The 21,759-nt window shown below is 34.0% G+C and overlaps 3 protein-coding genes across 5 annotated transcripts; 1 reads left to right on the top strand and 2 right to left on the bottom strand.

The window, feature by feature from the left end:
* LOC105173876 (pumilio homolog 5-like) lies at positions 578-6,713 on the top strand. 3 transcript variants are annotated; one of them, XM_020697755.1, is made up of 10 exons: positions 578-729; positions 1,460-2,121; positions 2,433-3,778; positions 3,865-4,006; positions 4,109-4,216; positions 4,776-4,988; positions 5,102-5,212; positions 5,408-5,602; positions 5,939-6,110; positions 6,378-6,713. In XM_020697755.1, the coding sequence occupies exons 2-10, from the start codon at positions 1,516-1,518 to the stop codon at positions 6,398-6,400; spliced, it is 2,916 nt and encodes a 971-aa protein (XP_020553414.1). In that variant the 5' UTR covers positions 578-729; positions 1,460-1,515; the 3' UTR covers positions 6,401-6,713. The 3 variants fall into 3 exon arrangements, with proteins under 3 accessions (XP_020553414.1, XP_020553412.1, XP_020553413.1); XM_020697753.1 differs by having other exon boundaries at positions 2,427-3,778; XM_020697754.1 differs by lacking the exon at positions 578-729 and adding an exon at positions 1,107-1,367 and having other exon boundaries at positions 2,427-3,778.
* On the bottom strand, positions 7,459-10,029 carry LOC105173875 (cytochrome P450 71A1-like). The gene is made up of 2 exons (XM_011095777.2): positions 9,067-10,029; positions 7,459-8,207 (listed from the first exon to the last, which is right to left on the bottom strand). Exons 1-2 carry the CDS (start codon positions 9,937-9,939, stop codon positions 7,575-7,577), a joined length of 1,506 nt encoding a protein of 501 aa, XP_011094079.1. The 5' UTR covers positions 9,940-10,029; the 3' UTR covers positions 7,459-7,574.
* On the bottom strand, positions 18,314-19,480 carry LOC105173874 (60S acidic ribosomal protein P3-like). Its single transcript, XM_011095776.2, has 2 exons — positions 19,168-19,480; positions 18,314-18,731 (listed from the first exon to the last, which is right to left on the bottom strand). The coding sequence occupies exons 1-2, from the start codon at positions 19,363-19,365 to the stop codon at positions 18,564-18,566; spliced, it is 366 nt and encodes a 121-aa protein (XP_011094078.1). The 5' UTR covers positions 19,366-19,480; the 3' UTR covers positions 18,314-18,563.

Below are 21,759 nucleotides of genomic sequence, written 5' to 3'. Positions count from 1 at the left end.
TCCTAGTGATGTTGGAATGAAAAAAGATTCTCTTTCTTTTCTTTTTGTGGTTATTTTTGTTGTAAGGGTATTTTTAGGTGCTAATATGTTGTGTCAATTGCTGGAAAGTAGGAAAAGATTGAATCTTTTCGAGGTTTGGTCTGTTTATTTTTCCCGGGTAGTATTGCTCACCTGTTGACTTTGTTTGCTTCAGTGGTTTGTTGCTTTTGTCTGTTTATTTAGAGTTACCTGCATCGATTTAATGTTTTTACGGCTTTTGACTTCTGGGTGAAAGGGGCTTGATTTGAAATTGAAGAGTTTAAAATCCCACTTAGGTGCTATGATGACTTTAACACAAGGAGGAAGTACTGGAATGTTCTGTTATTGATTGAGTTGAATAGGAAATGGTCATGTAGGATACTTATAGCTGGCTAAGCTGGTCGAGCCTGTCTATGTTATCGAAAATTTGAGAGAATCTAGCACAAATCATTTGAGTTTCCTATGCTGATTGATTAGATTTTTGTCCGATGGCATAGATTTCTTTTCCATGAGATTGAGCGAATGACGAATTCTTTAATGCTTTATCTGAAAGAGGAGAGGGGGAGCCAAGTGGTCACTTTTTAACCTTTTAGGAAATTATTAAGTGATAATGTGGTTGAATAATACGTTTGATCTGATACTAGATTTATATTTTGCTACTTTCAGTTTATATTGAGCATTGGGAGATGCAGGCATGACTATTTTGTGGAGGTGGGTGCCAGTTGACCTCATAATATTATTTGATATGCCTCATTGATTCAATATATGGCAAGTAGTACTATTCATGGAATGTAAAACAGGGTTGTTAAATCCTCAGGGAATCCAACGCTCTTAGGTAAAACTTACATGTGGTGACTATAATTGTTAATAATTGCATCAAATAGTCCTTTCTCAATGAAAAAAACAAGTGGGAACTTTGGATGTGAGGGAAATGCTTTTTAAACTAAGAGGAATGAGGGAGAGGAGATCTGGTGGGGGTGGGGTGGTAGGTAATGTTGTGACATACTAGTTAAATAATTTGTACCATATGTAATCCTCCCTAAGTTCTTCAAATGAAATCCTTTTTATTGCTTTTGGGCATTGATTAGACCAGACGAGCTCTCAGGCCATGAAAGACAATTCTATGGGTTTAGAGCCTGGCTTCACTTGGCAAATCATATTGACAGAGGAAGGGGTGATTCTGTTCCAACGCTATACAATTCAATACAAGATTAATGCGATACACATCTGCTGTTCAAATCTTATGTATTAAAGCATTCAATCTTTTCCAGATTGTGGAATATTATCTGAGAAGACCAGCCTTAACATTGATCAGTTATGCACCATAATTTTCATTGATTATTTTGTAGGTATACTCTGTTACATGTCTTTCTGTGTATATTCCCGTCGGTTATTTTTTGACTCATCAGTTTAAGACTAAACTCATTATCCTGTCTCTCAGGAGCATTCTTAGATGCATTTCCAGGTAAAATTTATACAAGAATCATCTCTAGTATAATGGCAACTGAAAACCCTATTAGGATATCGGAGGGGACAGACAGATGGCCCGTCCTCAAGCAGTCTAACAGGTATGGACCATCATCCGGCAAGATGGCCTTTGAGGATCTGGGTTTGTTCCTGAAAGACAAAAGGTTTGAAAGACTTGAAAAGGATGTCATACCAGGCCGGAGTGAAAGTGCACCGCCAAGCATGGAGGGTTCTGTAGCGGCAATTGGAAATATCCTTTCCCAGTGGAAATCAGCTTGGCATCCTAGTTCGATATATCCATCCACCTCTCCAATTAACCGTGAAAATAAAATGCGGTTTTCTGGCGATCCATCATCTTCTACAAGCCGTACTTCTGATATCAATGTAGACCATAGGTTCAGTGGGCCTCTCAACTCATGGGAAAGCTGTCATATGTTGCAACCCAGTGGTAGACCAGGTAGCAGGAATATGTCATATGCTAAACTTGCTGATGGCTCTTTGCAGTTTCCCAGTAAGAGTCTTCCTGCTCATGAGGAAGAGTTTGAGGATGATCAATCATGTGAACAGAGTGCATCTGTGTCCGTGCAGAAAGCTGCTTTGTTAGGTTATCATAGTCGTTCGTTGGACTCAATGCAGGTAAAATGTGTTTCCTGTAAAGAAGAAAATGGCGTTGTAGACATGAGTTTAGTATCAAAATTTTGTGCTAATATTCGTCATGCTTGCGTGGACATCTATTCCTTGAAGTATGTAAATGACACCCAACCTTGTCTGTGTTTTGCAGATAGAAAAAAATCTAAAGGAAAATAAACTGGTTCCTTTACGTGGCTTAGTTTCATTATTTCTAAATAATAACAATTTCTTGTGTAGAACAGACAGAATGCATATGGCATTTCTGCATGCTCTTCTATATAGTTCTGCAGTTGTAAACTAAAAGCATCCAGTTGCAGGAAGATTCCTACCAAGCTTCGTCACCTTCATATGATCAGTATCGCTCCTTGAGCTATAGATCTATAAAAGAAACAGTTGTGTCTGATGCTGACTCCCATATCATGCATAATGCCACTGTTAACATGTCATCTGCTGGTACAAATACTCCATGCTTGGATGATATCAGGCCAGTCTCGTCACTTGATGGCACAAGGGGCACAGTGGCTGGGCCACCTGCACATAGAAGAGATTTCAATGCTGTAAGAGTTGATATGCAGGATAATCTTTCAACTTCAGTGGCTGTTGATGTAGATAATGCCCATATTGAGACTGTAGAGAGTGTTAATTCATTTAGCTTTTCAAATTTAGACTCTCACAAATTTCAGAAGAAAGAGCAATTCAATCGCCAAAATAATGTGCTGCAACAGCAAGCAGCTCCGCAAGAATGCAGCACTTCTCAAGTTCAGGGCACTTATTCTCAGATTATTTATCCAGGAACAGGCCATGCATATGGTAGCTTGAACCAGTTTCCTTATGGTTCTGCAAGTGTTACAATGGCAGAGTTTCGGCCATTACTCCAGTCATCTGGATTCACCCCTCCACTATATGCCACTGCAGCTACTTTAATGACTCCATCAAGTCCATATCATGCCAATCTGCAGACAGCTGCTTTGTTAACTCCACATTACAGCCTGGGTGGCTACAATTTCAACTCTGCGGTTTTGCCATCGTATCTGGCTGGATATCCCCATCAAGGGCCCATTCCTCTTGCTTATAATAGTGCTTCCTTTCCCACTTCTGGAGTTCCAAATGGAGGAAATGTTCATGGATATGATCTGCAAAATCTGCTGAAGTTTTATGGTCAAGTTGGAGTTCCCATGCAACCTCCGTTCCATATGCAGTATTTCCAGTACAGTCATCTTGGTCATCAAACATCAACAAATGGTGCTGCCGTGAACCAAGTGAACTCTTATGACTCAAAAAGGCAAGCAGAACTAGTTGGATTATCAAATGACTACAAATCTCAATATCCAAATGGTGTCGGCTATGACAATCCGAATCTCAAACGTGGGAACTTGTCAAGTCATAATAGTTTGGCAAGACCAACAAATGCTGGTCCTTTATCACAGTTTCCTAGTGTATCGGTTGTTAGTCCAGCTTTGCAGTATAAAACTGCGGCAGGGACCAAGTTTCCTGGAGGGAAATATAACTTGAACCTTTGTCACTCTTCTAGTGGTAACTCTAGTAAAGCTAATGACCAAAGTTGGAGTGACGTGAGTTTATATTCTTTTCTTGAAGAGTTGAAATCTGGTAAAGGTCAAAGATGTGAGCTGTCTGATATAGCAGGACATCTTGTTGAATTAAGGCATGTTTTTGCCAACCTGTCTTTTGTTTTCTAAAAGCACAAATTACTTATGGAACTAATGAGTTATTTTGTGCTCTCCACTTCAGCGTCGATCAACATGGAAGTAGATTCATTCAGCAGAAGTTGGAGACTTGTAATGTTGAAGAGAAAGCATCTGTTTTTAAGGAAGTAGTTCCACATGCTTCCAAACTAATGACTGATGTTTTTGGCAACTATGTTATTCAAAAGGTGTGTTTCCTAATTTCTTGGAATTTTCTGGTTAATTTTTTGCTCTATATCTTCATCATCCATATAATTCATGTTTTTCTTTATGTCATCAATGTCATTAAGCTTTTTGAATATGGGAGTCCAGAGCAAAGGCAGTACCTTGCAAATCAACTGCAAGGTCAAATCCTGCCATTAAGCTTGCAGATGTATGGATGTCGTGTGATCCAGAAGGTAAATATCCGGGGTTGTGTCTGTCATTATCTGTATATTTTTTTCCGATTCACTCAGTGCTTTTGATTTTTTCATTGTACATTTTCTGCTTGAAACAAGTCTTTCCCCATTATGCTTTACCTAATTGGTGCTTCACTGTTATATCCCATTTCCCAAGCATCCATATTCCTTTCTTTCATCTCCCTGTGCAAGCTCTGCCTACTATGTCATGTTATCATTTGTACCAAAGTAAGTAATAAAGGGATAGCAGACTATCATTTGAGCTGAGAACTAAATACTAGATTGGCTAGATGAGGCCAACACAAGATCGGTTTTGTTGTAAAGTAATAACCATGATGTTCTCAGGTTTGATCAGTTATTATTGCTCAAATCGTTCTTGTGTTTATAATTTCTATCATACTCTTCTTGAATATTCCATAGGATGTGATTTACATGCTACTCAAATCAATTCTTTCTTGATGTTATTTCTCCTTAAAAATGTGTCCATTCAATCTTTCTTTCTGAGATATCATACCAACACAAAAAGTATTCTGATCTTTTGATCACAATATCTCCTTAGGCTCTTGAAGTTATTGATTTAGAACAAAAGTCAAGGCTTGTAAGAGAGCTGGATGGACATGTTATGAGATGTGTTCGGGATCAAAATGGAAATCATGTCATACAAAAATGCATTGAGAGCATTCCCACACAAAATATTCAATTCATAATTTCTTCTTTTCATGGGCAAGTTGCCGCGCTCTCAACGCATCCTTATGGTTGCCGCGTCATACAGGTAAGTTTACATCTGTAGGAGGAGGGAAGACACCTACTTGTTTCTCATTTGCTTCAGTTCCTTATATTTTGTTATAGAATTTGAGATGATCAGTTTGTTTTCTGGGCATATAGAGGGTCCTGGAGCACTGTGGCGATAATACAGAGACACAGTTCATAGTGGATGAGATTTTGGATTCAGTTTGCTCACTTGCACAAGATCAGTATGGCAACTATGTCACACAAGTTAGTTTCTCCTTCTGCTTTTAGTAATTTCTACATTGCTTCTCCACTTAATGGTAAATGGATTCCCCCTCGCCTACTTCAAGGATTTCTTTATAGTTATATAGCTATGGGCGGATTACTGAAATTGTCATTACTTGTCATATTTGATTTGCAAGGTCTTAGTTGGGTGCTAATTTTCATTATGCGAATTGACAGCATGTATTGATGAGGGGGAAGCCTCGTGAAAGGAGTGAAATCATTGAGAAATTAGCTGATTCTATTGTACAACTGAGCCAGCACAAATTTGCATCAAACGTTGTCGAAAAATGTCTGGAGTATAGTGATTCTACTGCAAGAGAAATGCTGATAAAGGAGATCATTGGTTATGGTGATAAGAATGACAATGTGTTGGTAAGTTAATTTAAAGCTCAAACATCAATGATTAACAGCTGTTATCGGTCTAGTTGCCTAGTTTGGTCCTAAATTGCCAGCCGACATATGTATTCTGTATTTACATCTCATCTTAAGAATTTTATAGGACTATAACTATAACATTTTCATAATGACTCTCCAAGTCTTGAACCTCGTGCTCTCCACTAGCAGTTGGAAAATTTCAAGATGTGGGAGTAATAGCAGAGTTTCTTATGTCACTGGGATAATTTCCCTTTTGCATTCTGTTGCTTTTTTCCATACGGTACCGACCCTCATTTATCTTTTCACGTGTTGTCTCTTTTATTTATATGCTAGATTATGATGAAAGACCAGTATGCAAATTACGTCATCCAAAAGATTCTAGAAAAATGTTCTAGTGATCAGCGGGAAGTATTGCTCGGGCTGATACGAAACAACCTCACTGCTTTAAAGAAATATACGTATGGGAAACACATTGTCGCTCGATTTGAACAGCTATACGGAGACGGTTAGTTTTTCATTTCCTTTTGTTCTACATTTTATATCTTTATCGATTTATTGCAGTCAATCTGCTAAGTATCATCATAATTTTCTCTTTGCTTTGAGATGCTAAAACAGTCTGTCTCTCTCATGCAATCTTTTTGCTTTCTGTCTGTTATTTGATACGCGTCTAACTAGAACAAACCCTGGAACCATAGTTATCTCCATATCCCTGTATGATCAGTCATGTCTGAAAATACGAAAACGTTTTGACATATTATCGTGCCCCCATCAGAAATTCAATCCTCAGGATCGTAGTGCGAGGCCAGTATACCTCTGCAGCTGCTGCTGTTGCTTCAGCATTTTAAAGGGCGTCGAATTCTTCGGAAGCGATTCTAGAATGCATTCATATGGCAGAGGTTGTCAACTGACCCTCAATCCACCCTCCAGTTTCCACATTCAGGAATTCTGCTGTACATTATTTCCTATGTAAAGCTTGAAATATGTAAAAAGATAAAACGTTGTTCTCAATCATCTGCATTTGTAGGGTATTTGATCCTGAAGAATGTAATTAACTTCCAGTTTGTGGATTTCTTTCTTATATTTGGAGTTTCTATCAAGAATTTATCAATTTTTACTAAAAATAAGTTGAAAATAGATGGGTCCGGACCCTTATGAAATAGATTAATTTACGATAGAAAGTAAACGAGTGGGATGTCAAGTAAACGCAACCTTATACTGTAAAAAAATAATAGATTAGTGATACAAAAAATTAAATGACAATATCAATATTGTCAGTTTGTCAGTATATAACTATATTCATTTTTAACGATAAGAATGTTTAATTTGTTACAATAACGAATTTCAATTTTAATAACTATTATTATATTGTGAAAATTGTTATTAGCATGGACTAATAATAAAAAAAAATGTATGTCATTGAGTACAATCAGTCATATAGAGCGACGATATACTAACAAGAAATAATAGTTGTAATTATATTGTGTTATCACTATAAATGTGTCACTGATTGTAGTGACAACTTTATATATAAATTTTGTCAATATTGGCTATATATAATTTTATTGGTTACGTATTAAACTCGTGGTAAATAATTATTATTAAATGAAAATTAATATAAAAACTTAAATTATCCATAATATTTTAACCACACTCGTAAAAACGCGATTAATAATCATTCGTGGTTGTGGTCAATGAACATTTACTATGATTATTTACTTTTAATCATGTTAATTAATTATGATTAAATATTAAAATTTTCTAGTATGTAAATACTAATTAATTACAACTACAAAACAATTATTAGCCTTTGTTTTTATGAATAAAACAAAAATATTAATCGCAACTAAAAACTATATCAAATAATAATATCAACATCTTACCTTATAACATTAGCATATTTTTTGTGTACATCAGACACATCACAAATTTATTAAGACAATTAGTAAAAGTAGCTATAAATCTTACTAAACTACACAAACTTCTTGGCCACAAGGAAGAGTGGATTTTTCTTGTGCATGGTCAGACCTGGCTCAATATCATTGTCAATGTCTTCTTTCTTCATCCCGTCAGGCAGTCTCCAATCAAACAGGTAAAGAAGATTGACCATCACGATCTCTAACGTGGCTAGCGCCATCGTAATCCCCGGGCAGCCTCTCCTCCCAGATCCAAAGGGTATGAGCCCGAAATCCGTCCCCTTCAGGTCCAGGGTGAATTTCCTCTCGTCCCCCATAAACCGCTCAGGCTTGAACTCAAACGGGTCCTTCCACAATTCGGGATCCTTGCTTATGGCCCATGCATTCACATGGACTAATGTCTTTGCGGGGATTTCATATCCATCGATCGTGCAATCTTTGATAGCTTCACGTGGGAGGAGGAGAGGTATGGTTGAGTACAGTCGCAATACTTCCTTTATTACTGCATTGAAATACGGCAGCTGTGCCATGGCGATGTCCTCTTCTTCCACCAGAGGCTTATTTTGTGGCATCGGCAGGGCTCTGAGCTCGGCTTGCACCTTCTTCAACACGGAGGGGTTCTTGATCAACGCTGTCATTGCCCATACTATTGTGGTTGCTATTGTATCGGTTGAAGCAAAGTACACGTTCTGCATTACAAGAAAGTCTAGTTATAGTTATTCATTATTTTCAAGAGAATGAAAAAATCTTTATCAAATTAAGTTTGGTCGAACTAAATTAATTATAAAGTAAATATGATACATTCATTATGTGATTGATCACTTTCCCTTATTTATACTCCAATCGCACATAAATATATTACACTTGCTATATAATTTGTTCAAATTGGACCAAACTCTTACAACTTTCCCAAAGAAAAACACCCTATATGTACCAAAATATATACTTCTTTGGATAATAATGTCAAAATATACAGTACTTACGTTTTTTCCCTGCTTTACTTTGCAGTTTAGATCCTCTATTTTAAAGTGAGTTTCATCGGTTATTCCAATTTTTATATATCCGTCATGCTATGTTTAATTAAGAAAATAGTTCATACACCTTTGTGTTTGTACAGTAAAATACTAATTTACAATAGATAATTAGGATCTGAATAGTTTTTTTGAATAGTATATAATATATCTAGAGAAAATTACAATTTTAGCTCCAAAAGTAAGAGCAACAATTTTAGTTATATAAGAATCTATTTTGACAATATTGTCCTATAATCTTAAAAATTTTACATATTGAAAAAAAAAATGATGGAATTGGCTAAAATAGCCTAAAAACAACATTCAATTAAGCTGATCACATGCATGTCGTAAGCACTTTTTCGACCATCTTGACAAATTTCAGTCATTTTTAACATCAATGTGTAAAATTTCTAAAGTTGTAGAACAAAATCAAATTGTCAAAATGTGGATTCGCACATTCCTAACATTGTTATCCCTCCAGGAGTAAAAATTGCAATTTTTCATATAATGCTTTAATTTATTTTTTCATAGTTACCATAAGGACTGCTTTGATGTGATCCAAAGGGATGTCAAATGATCCGTCTTTCCTCAACTGGAGCAATATATCGACGACGTCCCCGTCCATGGATTTTGGCCTATCTGGCTGCTGGTGTTCGTCGAGGAGCTGCTGATAGAACAAATCCCACTTCTTGTAAACTCTTTCCAGATGATCAATCTTTCCCAATACCTTGTCAAGCCAACCAAGCCATGGAAAATAATCCGTGAAATGAAACGCCGAAATCGCTGTCTGGAACTCCCGTATGATATGGTTGAACTCCTTGCTTTCGCCGGACCCATGTTCATACCTCTTCCCAAACGCCATCCGGCAGATGAGCGTGCTGGTGAGGTACGTGATTCTCTCCGTCATATTGATGGTCTCCCCGCGAGAAGCTTGTTCAGACAGCTTCTGCACCAATCGCGAAACTTCATCCTCGCGAATGGGACGGAAGGTTCTCACCCTGGCGGAACCCAACAGATGCAGCATACAGATTTTCCTCATCTCCCGCCAGTACGCGCTGTAGGGGGCGAAGGCGATGTCGAAGCGCTCGTACGAGAGTTTGCTCATCGATAGAAATGGCGGGCGGCTGCAAAACGCCAGGTCTTGGGTTTTCAGGATCTCTTCGGCCGTTCTTGAGGAGTTGGCTACGAGAACTGGCCTGGAACCAAGTTTAACGTACAGTAACGGGCCGTATTCCTTGGAAAGTTGGCTGAAGTACTCGTGGAGGGGTGTGTCGCCGACCTGGTGGAAGATTCCGATCAGAGGAAGCCCCGCCGGGCCGGGAGGCAGGTTTCGTCGGCGTTTACTGCGGATTGCTAAGAGGAGTATAGGGAGAACGAGGAGGAGGAGGAAGAGGAGGAAGTACTCCATTTTTTGATCTTGTGGAGGTGGTGTGTATACTGTGTGTTTTCAGGAAGGGGATACCCCCGCAGACGCTTGCATGTCTTTTAAGAATGCTGTGAGCTTATATAGACACGGGACGTCTTTTATGGAAAATTCTAATTTTAATCTAATTCGATTAAAATTAAATTAATTATATGATAATATATTTATATGTGATTAATGTACTATTAATCAATTACATAGCAAATGTATCATATTTATTTTTTAATTGATTAATTTGATTCGACTAAATCTGATCGGAATTTCTCCATCTTTTATTACACGTTGCTGTAATAGTAACTGACATAATTTTTTTGTGTTAAACAAATATAATTAAATTAGATAACAATTTAAAAATAAAATATCATTACAATACATACATGAGTGTTATATCTGAGCCGTACAATACCTATACGAGCGTGATAAGACTTTAAAATATAGTAAATAATTTTTCATCACATAATAGGGCTTTCTACGATATATATAGGATCTTTTATCACATACTCGTGTTACACCCGCACGTGTATGATAAGCTGCTACATTTTTAAATTTAAAAAGATTATGTATCAACCACTCATTCAGTGATGTGATATGAAAATTAGATTAAAAATTCAAACCGATATCTTTTTAAATTAAAAAAAATGATTAAATTATATTATAAGTGAAAAATTAAACTACATATAGTACAAAATGTGTGTCTAATATCAATTTCTGATTCTATACCTCATAGAAAATCCTTCCACCACATAAATAGGGCTATTGAGATGGGTACCTAAGAACTATTTCTGGGGACCGACATGTCGGTCCCAAGAAAGAATTTCCCACTTATTAATAGGGTATTGAAAGTGACTTGTATGTTAGAGGGTGTTTGGGTGAGTTTATATTTTAAATATTTTATAAAATAATTGATAGTTTATAAAATGTTAAAAAAATATAAGATAATTTTTTTACAAAAATAATTTATAAGCTCTGAAAATAAGATATTATGATTATGTATGAACTCTTTAAAAGAAAATAACGAGTTGGTAATTTATTTTCAAGATCTTAACAAATGACTTTAGATTAAGAGTAAATTACAACAATCTTCCCTGAGGTTTGATATAATTACGAATACTCCCCTGTTATTTGAAAAATTATAAATACCCTTCTAATGTTAGATGAAATTATGTAATCCTTGAATGAAGGTATGAAATTGTCAATTTTACCTTTACTGTATCTTTTTTATTTTTTCTAAAAAAATTAAGAACTTATAAAAAAGTCAAACAATGTAGATGAAAAAATTTTAAAATTTATAAAAAAGTTATCCACTTAGTCCAAAAAAAAAATTAAAAAAATAAATATAATTATAACTCTTAATCCACGAGGACATTTTGGTCAATTCATAGCAAAAAATGGATGAAAACTAACGAATTGGGCTAATTGTTGGACAATTATTAAAATCAAGGGGTATTAGTAACTTTTCAAACAACGAGAGGATATTCTTAATTATACAAACTCATTTTATTCAAAAATAAGTTTATTCAAATATTTAATAAATTTACTTTTTAAATAAGATCTAACATTCTACAAAATGTACGAGCTTGTAAGATCTTTTAAATCAGCTTAATCAAACACCCTCTTCATCCATTCTGGTTCATAAATATAACAGGTTGGAGTTTTATTTCAAAATTTTTATATTATTTATTCTATTTATTATATACACCTTAATTATATGCACAAATTTTTTACTAATTAAATAAAATAAATAACATAAGTTTTATAATTTTCATGTATTAAACATAATAAAAAGTATAATAAAATTTAAAATAAAATAAAATACTATTGATGCGTATGATTTTAGCACAGGTCCAAAGTTTTTGGATCTTTACGTCAGATTTGGGTTGATTGGGGGAAGACTTTTGAAAAAGAGGACCTGCAAACTAAATGGTTAGTACTCTGATGTTTAAATTAGTTCCGAATTTAATAATAGATTAAAGTAAAGATAAATTATGAAGAAAATGAGAATTTCGTATAAAAGAGCACAAAATCATAGTAATAAAGGAGCAGTAAGAAGAGTTCTTGAGTACGGAAGACTGCTTGCCGAGAGGGTACCTCCTCTATTTATAGAGGAGTTGTTCCCCTACAATAGGAGTTCCGCTGAGGGGAATCCGCATGATGAGCGAAAAAGGTGGAATTTTGAGGGTAAAGCTCCTCCTTATCCTCTTCTTAAGCAACAAGTCTCCTGGTGAAGGGGACTCCTTCTACGCGCAGACTCTTATCTAGCAAGGAGTCCTTCCAAGCTGAAGAGTCCAACCTTTTAAGGGCACATTCATTCCTTCAAGCTAGCAGGTCTTCAGATTAAGCTTCTTTCTAGGGCCATATTTTGATAGAGTATGTTTCCTTCTTTGACTGGACTTCGAGGTAGGGAGTACCCTTTTGTTCTGGGCCTAAAGGGCCTCCCCTTTAGGCCAAGCCAGGTAGTAGAATGCTCCTCTTTTGAGCCAAGTATGGTGATTTAGATAGGCTGACCTACGCGCCTAGCATTTCTTATTGGCTCAATCTTTTTTGGACCGTAATCAACTATAAACATGTAAGTTTGAAAAAGAATTATGTTTCTCTAATGGGGTTTTGAAATTATTTATAAGTGGTCCACTTCTTTAATAAATGGGGCTTATATTTGAATATCAATTTCCCGCAATCAATATTGTCGGCAACCCCTATGATTTTTTTCAACATTATTTGTGATTGAATGGATGAAATTTTCCAACATTTTTTCAAACTATAATAAATTTGTGTGTGATTATTTAAAACTTCAAGGAAGGTGTCATTATCCTTTACAAAGGTTAATTAAATGCATGGAATGTCCATAATTGTAGTGGTCTACAATCCATATACGAACTGTTTACTTCTACAAATGTAGTATCCATTATTCATGTCTTACTACCAAACAAATCAAATAATCAAATTGAGTTGATTTATATTTAAATTTTCTCTAAAAATATAAAATTATATTTTTTTTCAAAAAAAAATTAAAATTATACTTTTATTCTTTTTCAAAAATTCATTATTTATACTTGACCCTCTTTCATTACTACAAGAAAATAGGGTATCAGAGACTGAGAATTCCATCTCTGAAACTATGATTTCGTCTGTGAAAATAAATAGCGACGGAAAAATGCATCGCCGCACACTGTGGCTAAATATTATCGACGAAATTTTGTCTCTAATTACGAGACCGAACATTTTATCTCTAATTTTATCGATAAAAAAATACTTTCCGCTTCTAATCTCTCTCTGAAGGTAAATTTTTTGTTTGTACGTATTTATTTTGATAATTTTATTCTATTATTTTTAAAAATATTATACCTTAAAGATAAAAATGATCAAAATATGCTAAAATTACACCTAAGTGGAGCTGAACTTAATATAATTGTGTTCTAATTCATCTTTTATGGCTTAAAGATTATTTAGTAATCTGTTTTCTTTTAAAAAGTAAATTTCAACTTTTTATAGTATAATATCTCACATTGTATTACCAACATTAACATTATATTAATAATTGGGAATTCTAACCTGAAATTTGAACCACTAATTAAATCATGCCATCCAAATAATCACTGCAAAGCAATTTTAATGTATGAGTTGACAGAACAATAATTAATAAGTACACTCACAAATATCTCTACAACGGGCTGTTATAAGGGTATTTATAAGGGTGTTTGTAATTTTTTAATAATGAAAAGATATTTATAATTATGAAACACCTTAGGAGAGCCCGTTATAATTTACCCAAATAATTATGCAGCTCCTAAAGGGTGAAGTGGGCATTACTAATTTACCTTTGTGAAACTTTTTAAAAAATAAAAAAATAGATACAAAAAAATTAGGGTGGGTAAAAAAATATTTTACAGGTAGTATTAGTTCATAAATATGTTTTACAAAAGGACATTTTGGTGTGTTTAATATAAATATTGGATGAAAACCTCACGAAAGCTAACAGAATGAGTTCATTGTTAGACAAATGTCAAAATCAAAACCATTGGGTAATTATTTAAATAATAAGATACATAAATATAATTTATGAATGCCATGAACTTCTTGCACTTGTAAAATAAAATAAGTATTTGAATGAATAAATTAGAAAAAAAATTAAATATAAAATAGAGCAAAGATTTTAAATAGAAATTAAAAATATATATATCAGCTAAAAATGCATAAAAAATTCTCGATTAAAACTCTCCGGTTCACTAACTAAATTTTGTTTGAAAAATTATACCTTCACTTTTGATGTTTGTTTCCGTCTAACAAATAAATCACTCGTTAATTAAAATTTACTAAATTTACTGATATTATTGAAAAAACAAAAATTTATATTCAACCCCGATTGATTTATTACTAACTTACTGCAGGTCAAGTAAATTTTTTTATAATTAAATTACTCTTATACATCTTCACGCGTTAATGCATATGATAGATACATATCTTCACCGTTGTAAAAGTAATTTAGCCCAAAAAAAATTATTTAACTTTCAAGATAATATCAATTTTATTTTAATTTTTTTTATTAATATCAACAAATTTAATGAGTTTTTATCAAATTAGAGACTTACTTATTATATAAAAGTCAACTTGAACAATAGTACGTGTAATTACATCTCAAACCTCAACAAAAAAAAAAACCACATAACTATCCCACTAAAAAATTATATTGAATTTGAGTACATCGCCGAGATTTGGAGGTGTCGTTACTGCCTAGTGAAGTGTGTAACGGCACCTTCTTATGGATTGCGTCAAGACAGGTGCCCATCATCATGATTCCCTTGAATTCAGGTTTTCCTTGGTCTCCACTCGAGAATGCCGTGCTTACCATGTAAGTAAATTGAGTTGCATATACTGCATTATTTTCAAATTTGTTTGTCTCATGTGAGTGTTTGTCGCATTTCATATCAGTATTTATTTTATTTTACTTGAAGTATTATAATTTATTAATTATTTATAATAATATTTATTATCGATATTTTAATTAAATTAATATATTGTTCAATTTACGAAAATATTAATATAATTATATATATAATTACAACTTTAAAATAAGTTACATAATTATAAATATTATTGCATGAAATTATCCCAAAATAGAATTAACTAACGACAATACTAACAGTAACAACTGTTCACCACAAATGTCCCACTAATTACTTCTAGAGATAATTATATTTACAATTTTTTCCATATTAATTCAATTGATTATAAATTTAATAAATAAGTAACAATATTAAAACCACGAACTCGTTAATTGGACAAAGCAAAATTTCCTGTCACCTAATATTTATATATAATTAGTAATAACATTAAATTATAATTTAATTCCTTTCAATAATCTTCTCTTGTTTGTATGTAGTAAAATTTAATATGTTGTATTTATTAAATTATTTGATAAGCTTTTATCGATGGATGTCACTAAATAATTTATTTTCTTCTCAGCATTATTTGCAAGAAAGATGTGTGATGAGGGGAGAGTGAATAGACAGGTGCATGGTGTCATAAATGGCTGAAAGCTTTTTGTCTGTATATCTATAAAATTACTACTAATTATTAAATATATAGTTGGAAGTTGTGATGTGGGTTTATTACCGTAGGATTCGATCATGTGCATGCGTCTGTCTGTCACAGTTGCATGACCTTGACACTTGAATCAACCTGTTCAATAATGGAAACCGATCATTATGTTTGGTTTTGTTTTTAACTTGTTTTTGGGTATTTTGTGGAGATAGAGAGAGAAAAATAAAGATAAATAAAAATAAGTTAGAGATAGTGTGTATGTTTGGATTTTTTTTTGGAGATAATATAAAATAAGTATGTTATGTTTGATGTTGGGTAGTGGGGAGACAAAAAATACTGTTCATTGTCAAATCATATCTCTTTTATATATATTTATATATATATATGTATAAAAATATATATAATTTATTTAGTTGTGAGTGGATTAAAATAAATATTATTTCTTAATTATATATGTATGGAAATGAAAAAAAATAATTTATGTAAATACACTTTTAAAAATAATTAAATGCACTCTAATAATGGATTAACAATATTTTTTGTTAGTTGTTCTATTCGAGGTGATAAATTTAAATACATTATTCAAATAATGTAATATATGAATTAACCACGTAGAATAATTATATTATTTTATATTTTTTAAAATTTTTAATTATTCCAATGATGTAGAAAATATTACGTATAAAATATTAAGTGGTTAAAATAAAATATATTTGTATTTAAAAATCAAATACTTAGAAACAAGACAAAAACATGACAAAATAAGCAATGGCAAACATTGCTTCTGGTTTGGACCATCTCAGAGATGGCCCAAAACTGAAACCAAACATATTTTTTTTATTTTCTTCCTTTTTTTAGTTATAAAAGAAAAAAATAAAAGAGAGGTTGTGAGTGTGGGTAGATTTTAGTTCGTGATATCCAACGTTGGACTTAGATTCTTGATGGGAAAATTTTTTTAATAGGACAAGTGTTGAAAATTATTTTGGCTCTCGACCAAAACAGTAGGTTCAAGTCTACCCACAGGCTACTCAACCTTCCTTGGCCCACTCTCCTCTTAGCCCACTCCCTTTGCCCAGCCCATTTATTTACCCGCTCCCTCTGATTTCTTATTTCCCTAATCTGCTGCAGTAACCCAAATTTTTTCCTCCCTCGTCGTTCTCCATCTCCTCCTTCTTTGTGTTGTCTTTTTCCTCCATTTTCTTCTTCCACCGCCATTAATGACGTCTCACTATAAATACATCTTCCTCAATGACTCTGGAAGTAAATATGACCGAGAACAAAAACATTCTTTCCTTTTCTCCTAACAGTGTTCTTCCTTAATTTTTAAGTGAAAACTTTTGTGGTTTGGAATTATCGTGACAGAGGCTATTTATTAGGGTGATTGAAGCCTTTGTTGTTTGAGTAGATGGGGCCTTTGATGGCTTGTGTAGTTGGAGTCTTTATGGCTTGAGTTGTTGGAGCCTTCGTGGTTTTGAGTTGGGCATAGTAACCGTGTGTGGTTGTGGGCTTCCCCTTTGAATTTACTGTTTATTGGCATTTGCTATGTTTTCTGTAGATGTAATATTATTCTTGTAATATTTTATGTTGTTGTAATATTGATCTGTATTAAGTGTATTTGTAATCCACTAATTTTCTGTAATAATTTGATTAGGGTTTGCCTCAACCAGCTTAGATGCCTACGGCTTTAACGCCTCAGCCATCAACCTGGTCGAGGAGCTTGCCTTGGCACTCCCTCTTCGGACAAGGAGGCGGAGGCAAACTCCTCAAGTCCACGAGGGGTTTCCCTCTCTGAGCTTCAACATCATTTTATACTAACATAGTTGCAATGCCGATGAGAGAAGCGGAAAATAATCACATATTGGCAACAAGAAAAGCAACTAATTGGAATGGGGATTTGGAAAAGATAAACTAAAAACATGTATATTTCCTATTAGACATATGGAGGCATGAGGAAGATAGAGATTAAACAAAAAACAGAAATGCTTATACGTATATGAATTATAAATTTGTGTATAAAATACTATATATCTATGTACTTCGTACATTTTTGTACGACTATCTAAACATAATTTATATTTCTTTGTCATATGTAGCACATTTATTTTCTAAGGATTTTTATTAATTCTTCTAATAAATACATTGTGGGTAATCATCTTCCTTACAATTTTATTTCGAATATCATATTTTATTCCGCCAAACAAACAGGTAGTAAAAGTACACAATTATATATTATTATTGGAATCTGCTACAAATGTTGGGAATATAATTATTTCAGCTCACCAAGAAACTGTAGCGGAAAAATCTGGTTAGACATGCTTAACTCGAGCTCACAAATGAATTTTTTTTATCTCATTCAAGAATACCAACACATCTAATGCTGACAGATTTATCTTTCTATCCCTAACAAGGCACCTCCCCAAGGAAAAATCGTGAAATTTGAAAACTAGAAACAGACAATACATCAAGCCACGCGACAAACCGCATCAAAATCAGCATCACAAATACCCTATATTCATCAGAACATTTCTCCAAGAAACAAATCTCCATGCCTTCCAAGCATCTCAAGCTTTAAAAATTTTCTGGGAAAGTAACTAGGTCCCTGTTATAGCATGAGATTGACAAATATGATCAAATAGTTGGTTCAAGTCCTGATTACTTTCTGCACACCTGATTTCTTGTGCTATCATTGGTGCACAGCTCTACACAGGAAAATCTATTTCTACACAGAAATCTGAACCAAACACCGCAGTTACAAAGAGATTGCTTCACTTGTTGTTCAACACAATTTCAGAGTAGCCAGTCCCAAGTTGTACTCGAAATAGAGAAAGAAATATTGGAATCCAATACCACTACCAAAGAGAAGGTAGATAAAATTCCACAAAAGAGACATACTGAAACCACCATAAATTTTAAATATAAATATTGTGACCAAATTCACAGGCAACTCGGTAAAACTCTGAACTCTAAACTCGAAATCCAATAATCCAGTACTATCAAAACTTCAGTTTCAATTAAGTAGAAACACTGAGAACTACGCAAGAATGTAACTATGAAGCAAACAAACAATTAACCTAATCGAAGAGTGAGAATCCCATGTCGTCATCACTCTCCTCTTTCTCTTCCTTCTTCTCCTCAGCGGGTGGTGCCTCAGCAGCTGCACCACCACCGGAAGCTGCTGGCGCAGCAGCTGCACCTCCTCCAATGAATGCACCACCACCTACAGCTCCTCCAACGATCACCTGCATTATTCCCATAAATATTAATTAATAATATGACCAAACGACTGTTGCATTAATCCTGGAACCATACACTTGAACGCGTTGAATTGGGTTGATGAAATTCTTCTTCAGATTTTAACGTAAATGTTTCTTGACTCCATTTTTTAGACTACAATTTCTTGGTCTAAACTTTAGGCTTCCCATACCATACTCCCATAACGAGAAATACAGTAAAAGTACATATAAAACTAGGAAAAAAATTTAAATGAAATCCTTCTTTCTCTCACGCGCGTGCATAGATACATACATATCAAACAAAATCTAACATACAACCAGCACAATTATAGTCTATGGTTTATCAGATCTACAGCAATTACGGCGAGAGGATGTTAACGTCATAGAATCACAAGTGCAATAAACGAGAGCTCATGGACCAAAATGCAAATTTCTAAAGTACCTGGAACACGGCGGAGGAAGGGGTGACATAGGAGAAGGAAGACTGAACGGCACCGGAGGAGTCGGCCGAGAGAGCGGCTTGGACGAGCTTACGCTGAAGGTCGAAAGTGCTGTCAGCTGAAGCCTCGAGGTCGCCGTTGAGCTGCTTAGCCGACCATTCGGCGCCGGATCCTTTGCAGACGAACGTAAACACTCCCATTTGTCAGTGATTCTGATCGGTAGGATGTTGATCGATTGGGCTAACAACACTTAAAAGAGTTGGAGAGGGAGAAGCTGCTAGTCGCGTGTGAATTGGGGGCGGAAATCAACCCTAGGGTTAAGGGTTTAAAATTCGTTGGGCTCATATGTAAATGACAATTCTACCCTCAAATTCCTCTTCTAATTCCGGCTTTCTCAATGGGCTTACGCTGGTTGGGCTTCAGGGTCAATCGGTCACATGCCCTACTTAACTATGGACGATTGACAAAATGCAGGTGAAATAAAATACACTTCAGTATATTTATTTGTTTTTTTAAAAAGTTAATTCTTTTCTATGAATAATTTTTAATGCATATTTAAAATCAATTTATGTTTAATTAATTAATTATTTTATTTTTCTTATCTTTTGTTTAATTAAATGAAAGAAATTAATATTTGTACCAACAGCGTGCTTTTCCGAATTTCTTATAGACAATAGCTATGAAAGTTTGAGTTTTGTGTCGTTTTAATTTTTAAATTTTTTAATGTTTAATCCTAGGTCTATTATCGATGCCTTTAATAAAAATTTCCTAAGTCTAATAATTAGGTTCAAATCCAAGTTTCAGTCTAACAAGCTCGAATACTGCTAGTCCAAGTACACTTAATAGACAAGGATATCAAGCCAATCAACCCAATTTTGCCACTTTATTGATAGGCAGTGCCCAAAACAACAAGACCGACACATCAATCATATTCTATAATAAAAGAGTATCAGTGGGGATGGTGTATTTAGCTGGATTCGGTTGATTTTTTATAAGGTAAATTTTTTTATTTTGTGTATTACTTGTTATTAAGAAAAATGGATACGAGTTAGGATTTGTTTGGTTTAAAAGAGAGGAAAAGAGGAGTGGAGGGGCAGAAAAAGTGAAAGGAGAAGGGGGAGAGAAAGAATAATAGTTTCTTTCGAGTTGTTTGGTATGATGGTGAGGGGAGCAAATCTCAAATATTTCCACTTGTTTGATACGAGGAAAATAAATTGAAAAGAAAAGACTATTTTTTATAATTTTACTGAATAGTCATTCTCTTTATTTTGTATTAGAAAATAAAGAATTTATATTACAGATATAATTTTAGTATATCAAAATTTTTAAAACCTTATTAATAACAATATTTATCAAACAAAAATAAGAATATTTTTTATTAATAACAATATTTATCATTGACTTTGATGCAGTATGATGCGTGCGAAAGTAGTACAGGTCCAACAAAGTTGAACTTTGGATTTGGACTTGGACTAAGAAATAAAAGAACTTGAAAAACAGAACCTGTAAAACACATTAGCACTACGGCGCTCAAGTTAGTATCGAATTTAGGAGAAAAATAATAGTAAGAAATAAAACATAATGAGAAATCGTGATAAAGTAAGCAATTTCGTGAGAGAAATTGTGCTGAGAGTGCAATCTTAATGCAAAAGAAGAGTTTGACAATAATATTCCAGTGTCTGAAAGGCATCCCCTTGGGGATCAAACCTGTATTTATAGGGGGATGTCTCCTTTTGGTAAAAGTTTGCACGTGCGCCCTATTTTGGGGCGGGATGGATAGAAGTTGTTAAGATAAGTCATAATCTGGAGGAAATATGTCTTTGAGCTGAATGAGATTCGTCTTTATTTAGGATTCCTTAGTTAATAGATAGCCCTTCTGTTCCAGAAGTTTAGAGCCTTGAGGGGACCTCCCTTGACACCGGTCCTTCATGTTGGCCAAGTGTCATGTATGATAATTTAAGTAGACACCATACATAGACGACTGGACATAGGCCGTCACATGATCATCATCGTTGGGCCATGTATCCAAATCCACGAGTAGCTTAGCCCTTTCCCCCATATGGGTTGTTGGGCTAATATATATATTAAAAAAACAGTCCACAACTTGCATAATTTCTCACTAAATTTTAAATTTTGATAGTTTTGCATTTTTTATCAAATAAAAAATTCATTGACTTGCTCTAATAAAAATCTAATATCATTCTATAATAAGAAAAGCCGCATGTATCCCTATATTGAGGCCTACATATATATTGTACTATGATTTCAAAATAAAAGATACTTATCTCTAGTTTCTTATCTGTTCAACCACATTCTCTTCATATTAGCTTTTCAATGTTTCATTCCTTTTCACCCTTTTACTGTGATCCGTTTGATTTTGTTTTTCTTTTTGTTGTTTTTTCTTCTTTGCAGTCAATAGCCATTACAATTTATTATTATTATTATATAGTTAGATTACGGGCTTAATAAATTTGTTTTTATTATATAATTCAAATAATTATTAGAGTGTGGATGTTGGTTTATTAATATTTTTCTCAATTTTCATATAAATTGTCACGGGTTAACTTCAAATTGCAATAATTTTTGAAAAAAAT

This window comes from Sesamum indicum, linkage group LG11 (genome assembly GCF_000512975.1).
Source record: "Sesamum indicum cultivar Zhongzhi No. 13 linkage group LG11, S_indicum_v1.0, whole genome shotgun sequence".
NCBI classification, from domain to species: Eukaryota; Viridiplantae; Streptophyta; class Magnoliopsida; order Lamiales; family Pedaliaceae; genus Sesamum; species Sesamum indicum.
Note: the sequence above shows the minus strand (reverse complement) of the source record. Positions and strands in the feature narration are given on the sequence as shown.

Coding starts and splice junctions, on each gene's coding strand:
- LOC105173874 (XM_011095776.2), bottom strand. CDS start 19,365: ATGGGAGTGTTTACGTTCGTCTGCAAAGGATCCGGCGCCGAATGGTCG. Junction 18,732..19,167: donor CTTCCTCCGCCGTGTTCCAG/GTACTTTAGAAA, acceptor GGAATAATGCAG/GTGATCGTTGGAGGAGCTGT.
- LOC105173876 (XM_020697753.1), top strand. CDS start 1,516: ATGGCAACTGAAAACCCTATTAGGATATCGGAGGGGACAGACAGATGG. Junction 3,779..3,864: donor GGACATCTTGTTGAATTAAG/GCATGTTTTTGC, acceptor TCTCCACTTCAG/CGTCGATCAACATGGAAGTA. Junction 4,007..4,108: donor GCAACTATGTTATTCAAAAG/GTGTGTTTCCTA, acceptor AATGTCATTAAG/CTTTTTGAATATGGGAGTCC.
- LOC105173875 (XM_011095777.2), bottom strand. CDS start 9,939: ATGGAGTACTTCCTCCTCTTCCTCCTCCTCCTCGTTCTCCCTATACTC. Junction 8,208..9,066: donor ACATCAAAGCAGTCCTTATG/GTAACTATGAAA, acceptor CTTGTAATGCAG/AACGTGTACTTTGCTTCAAC.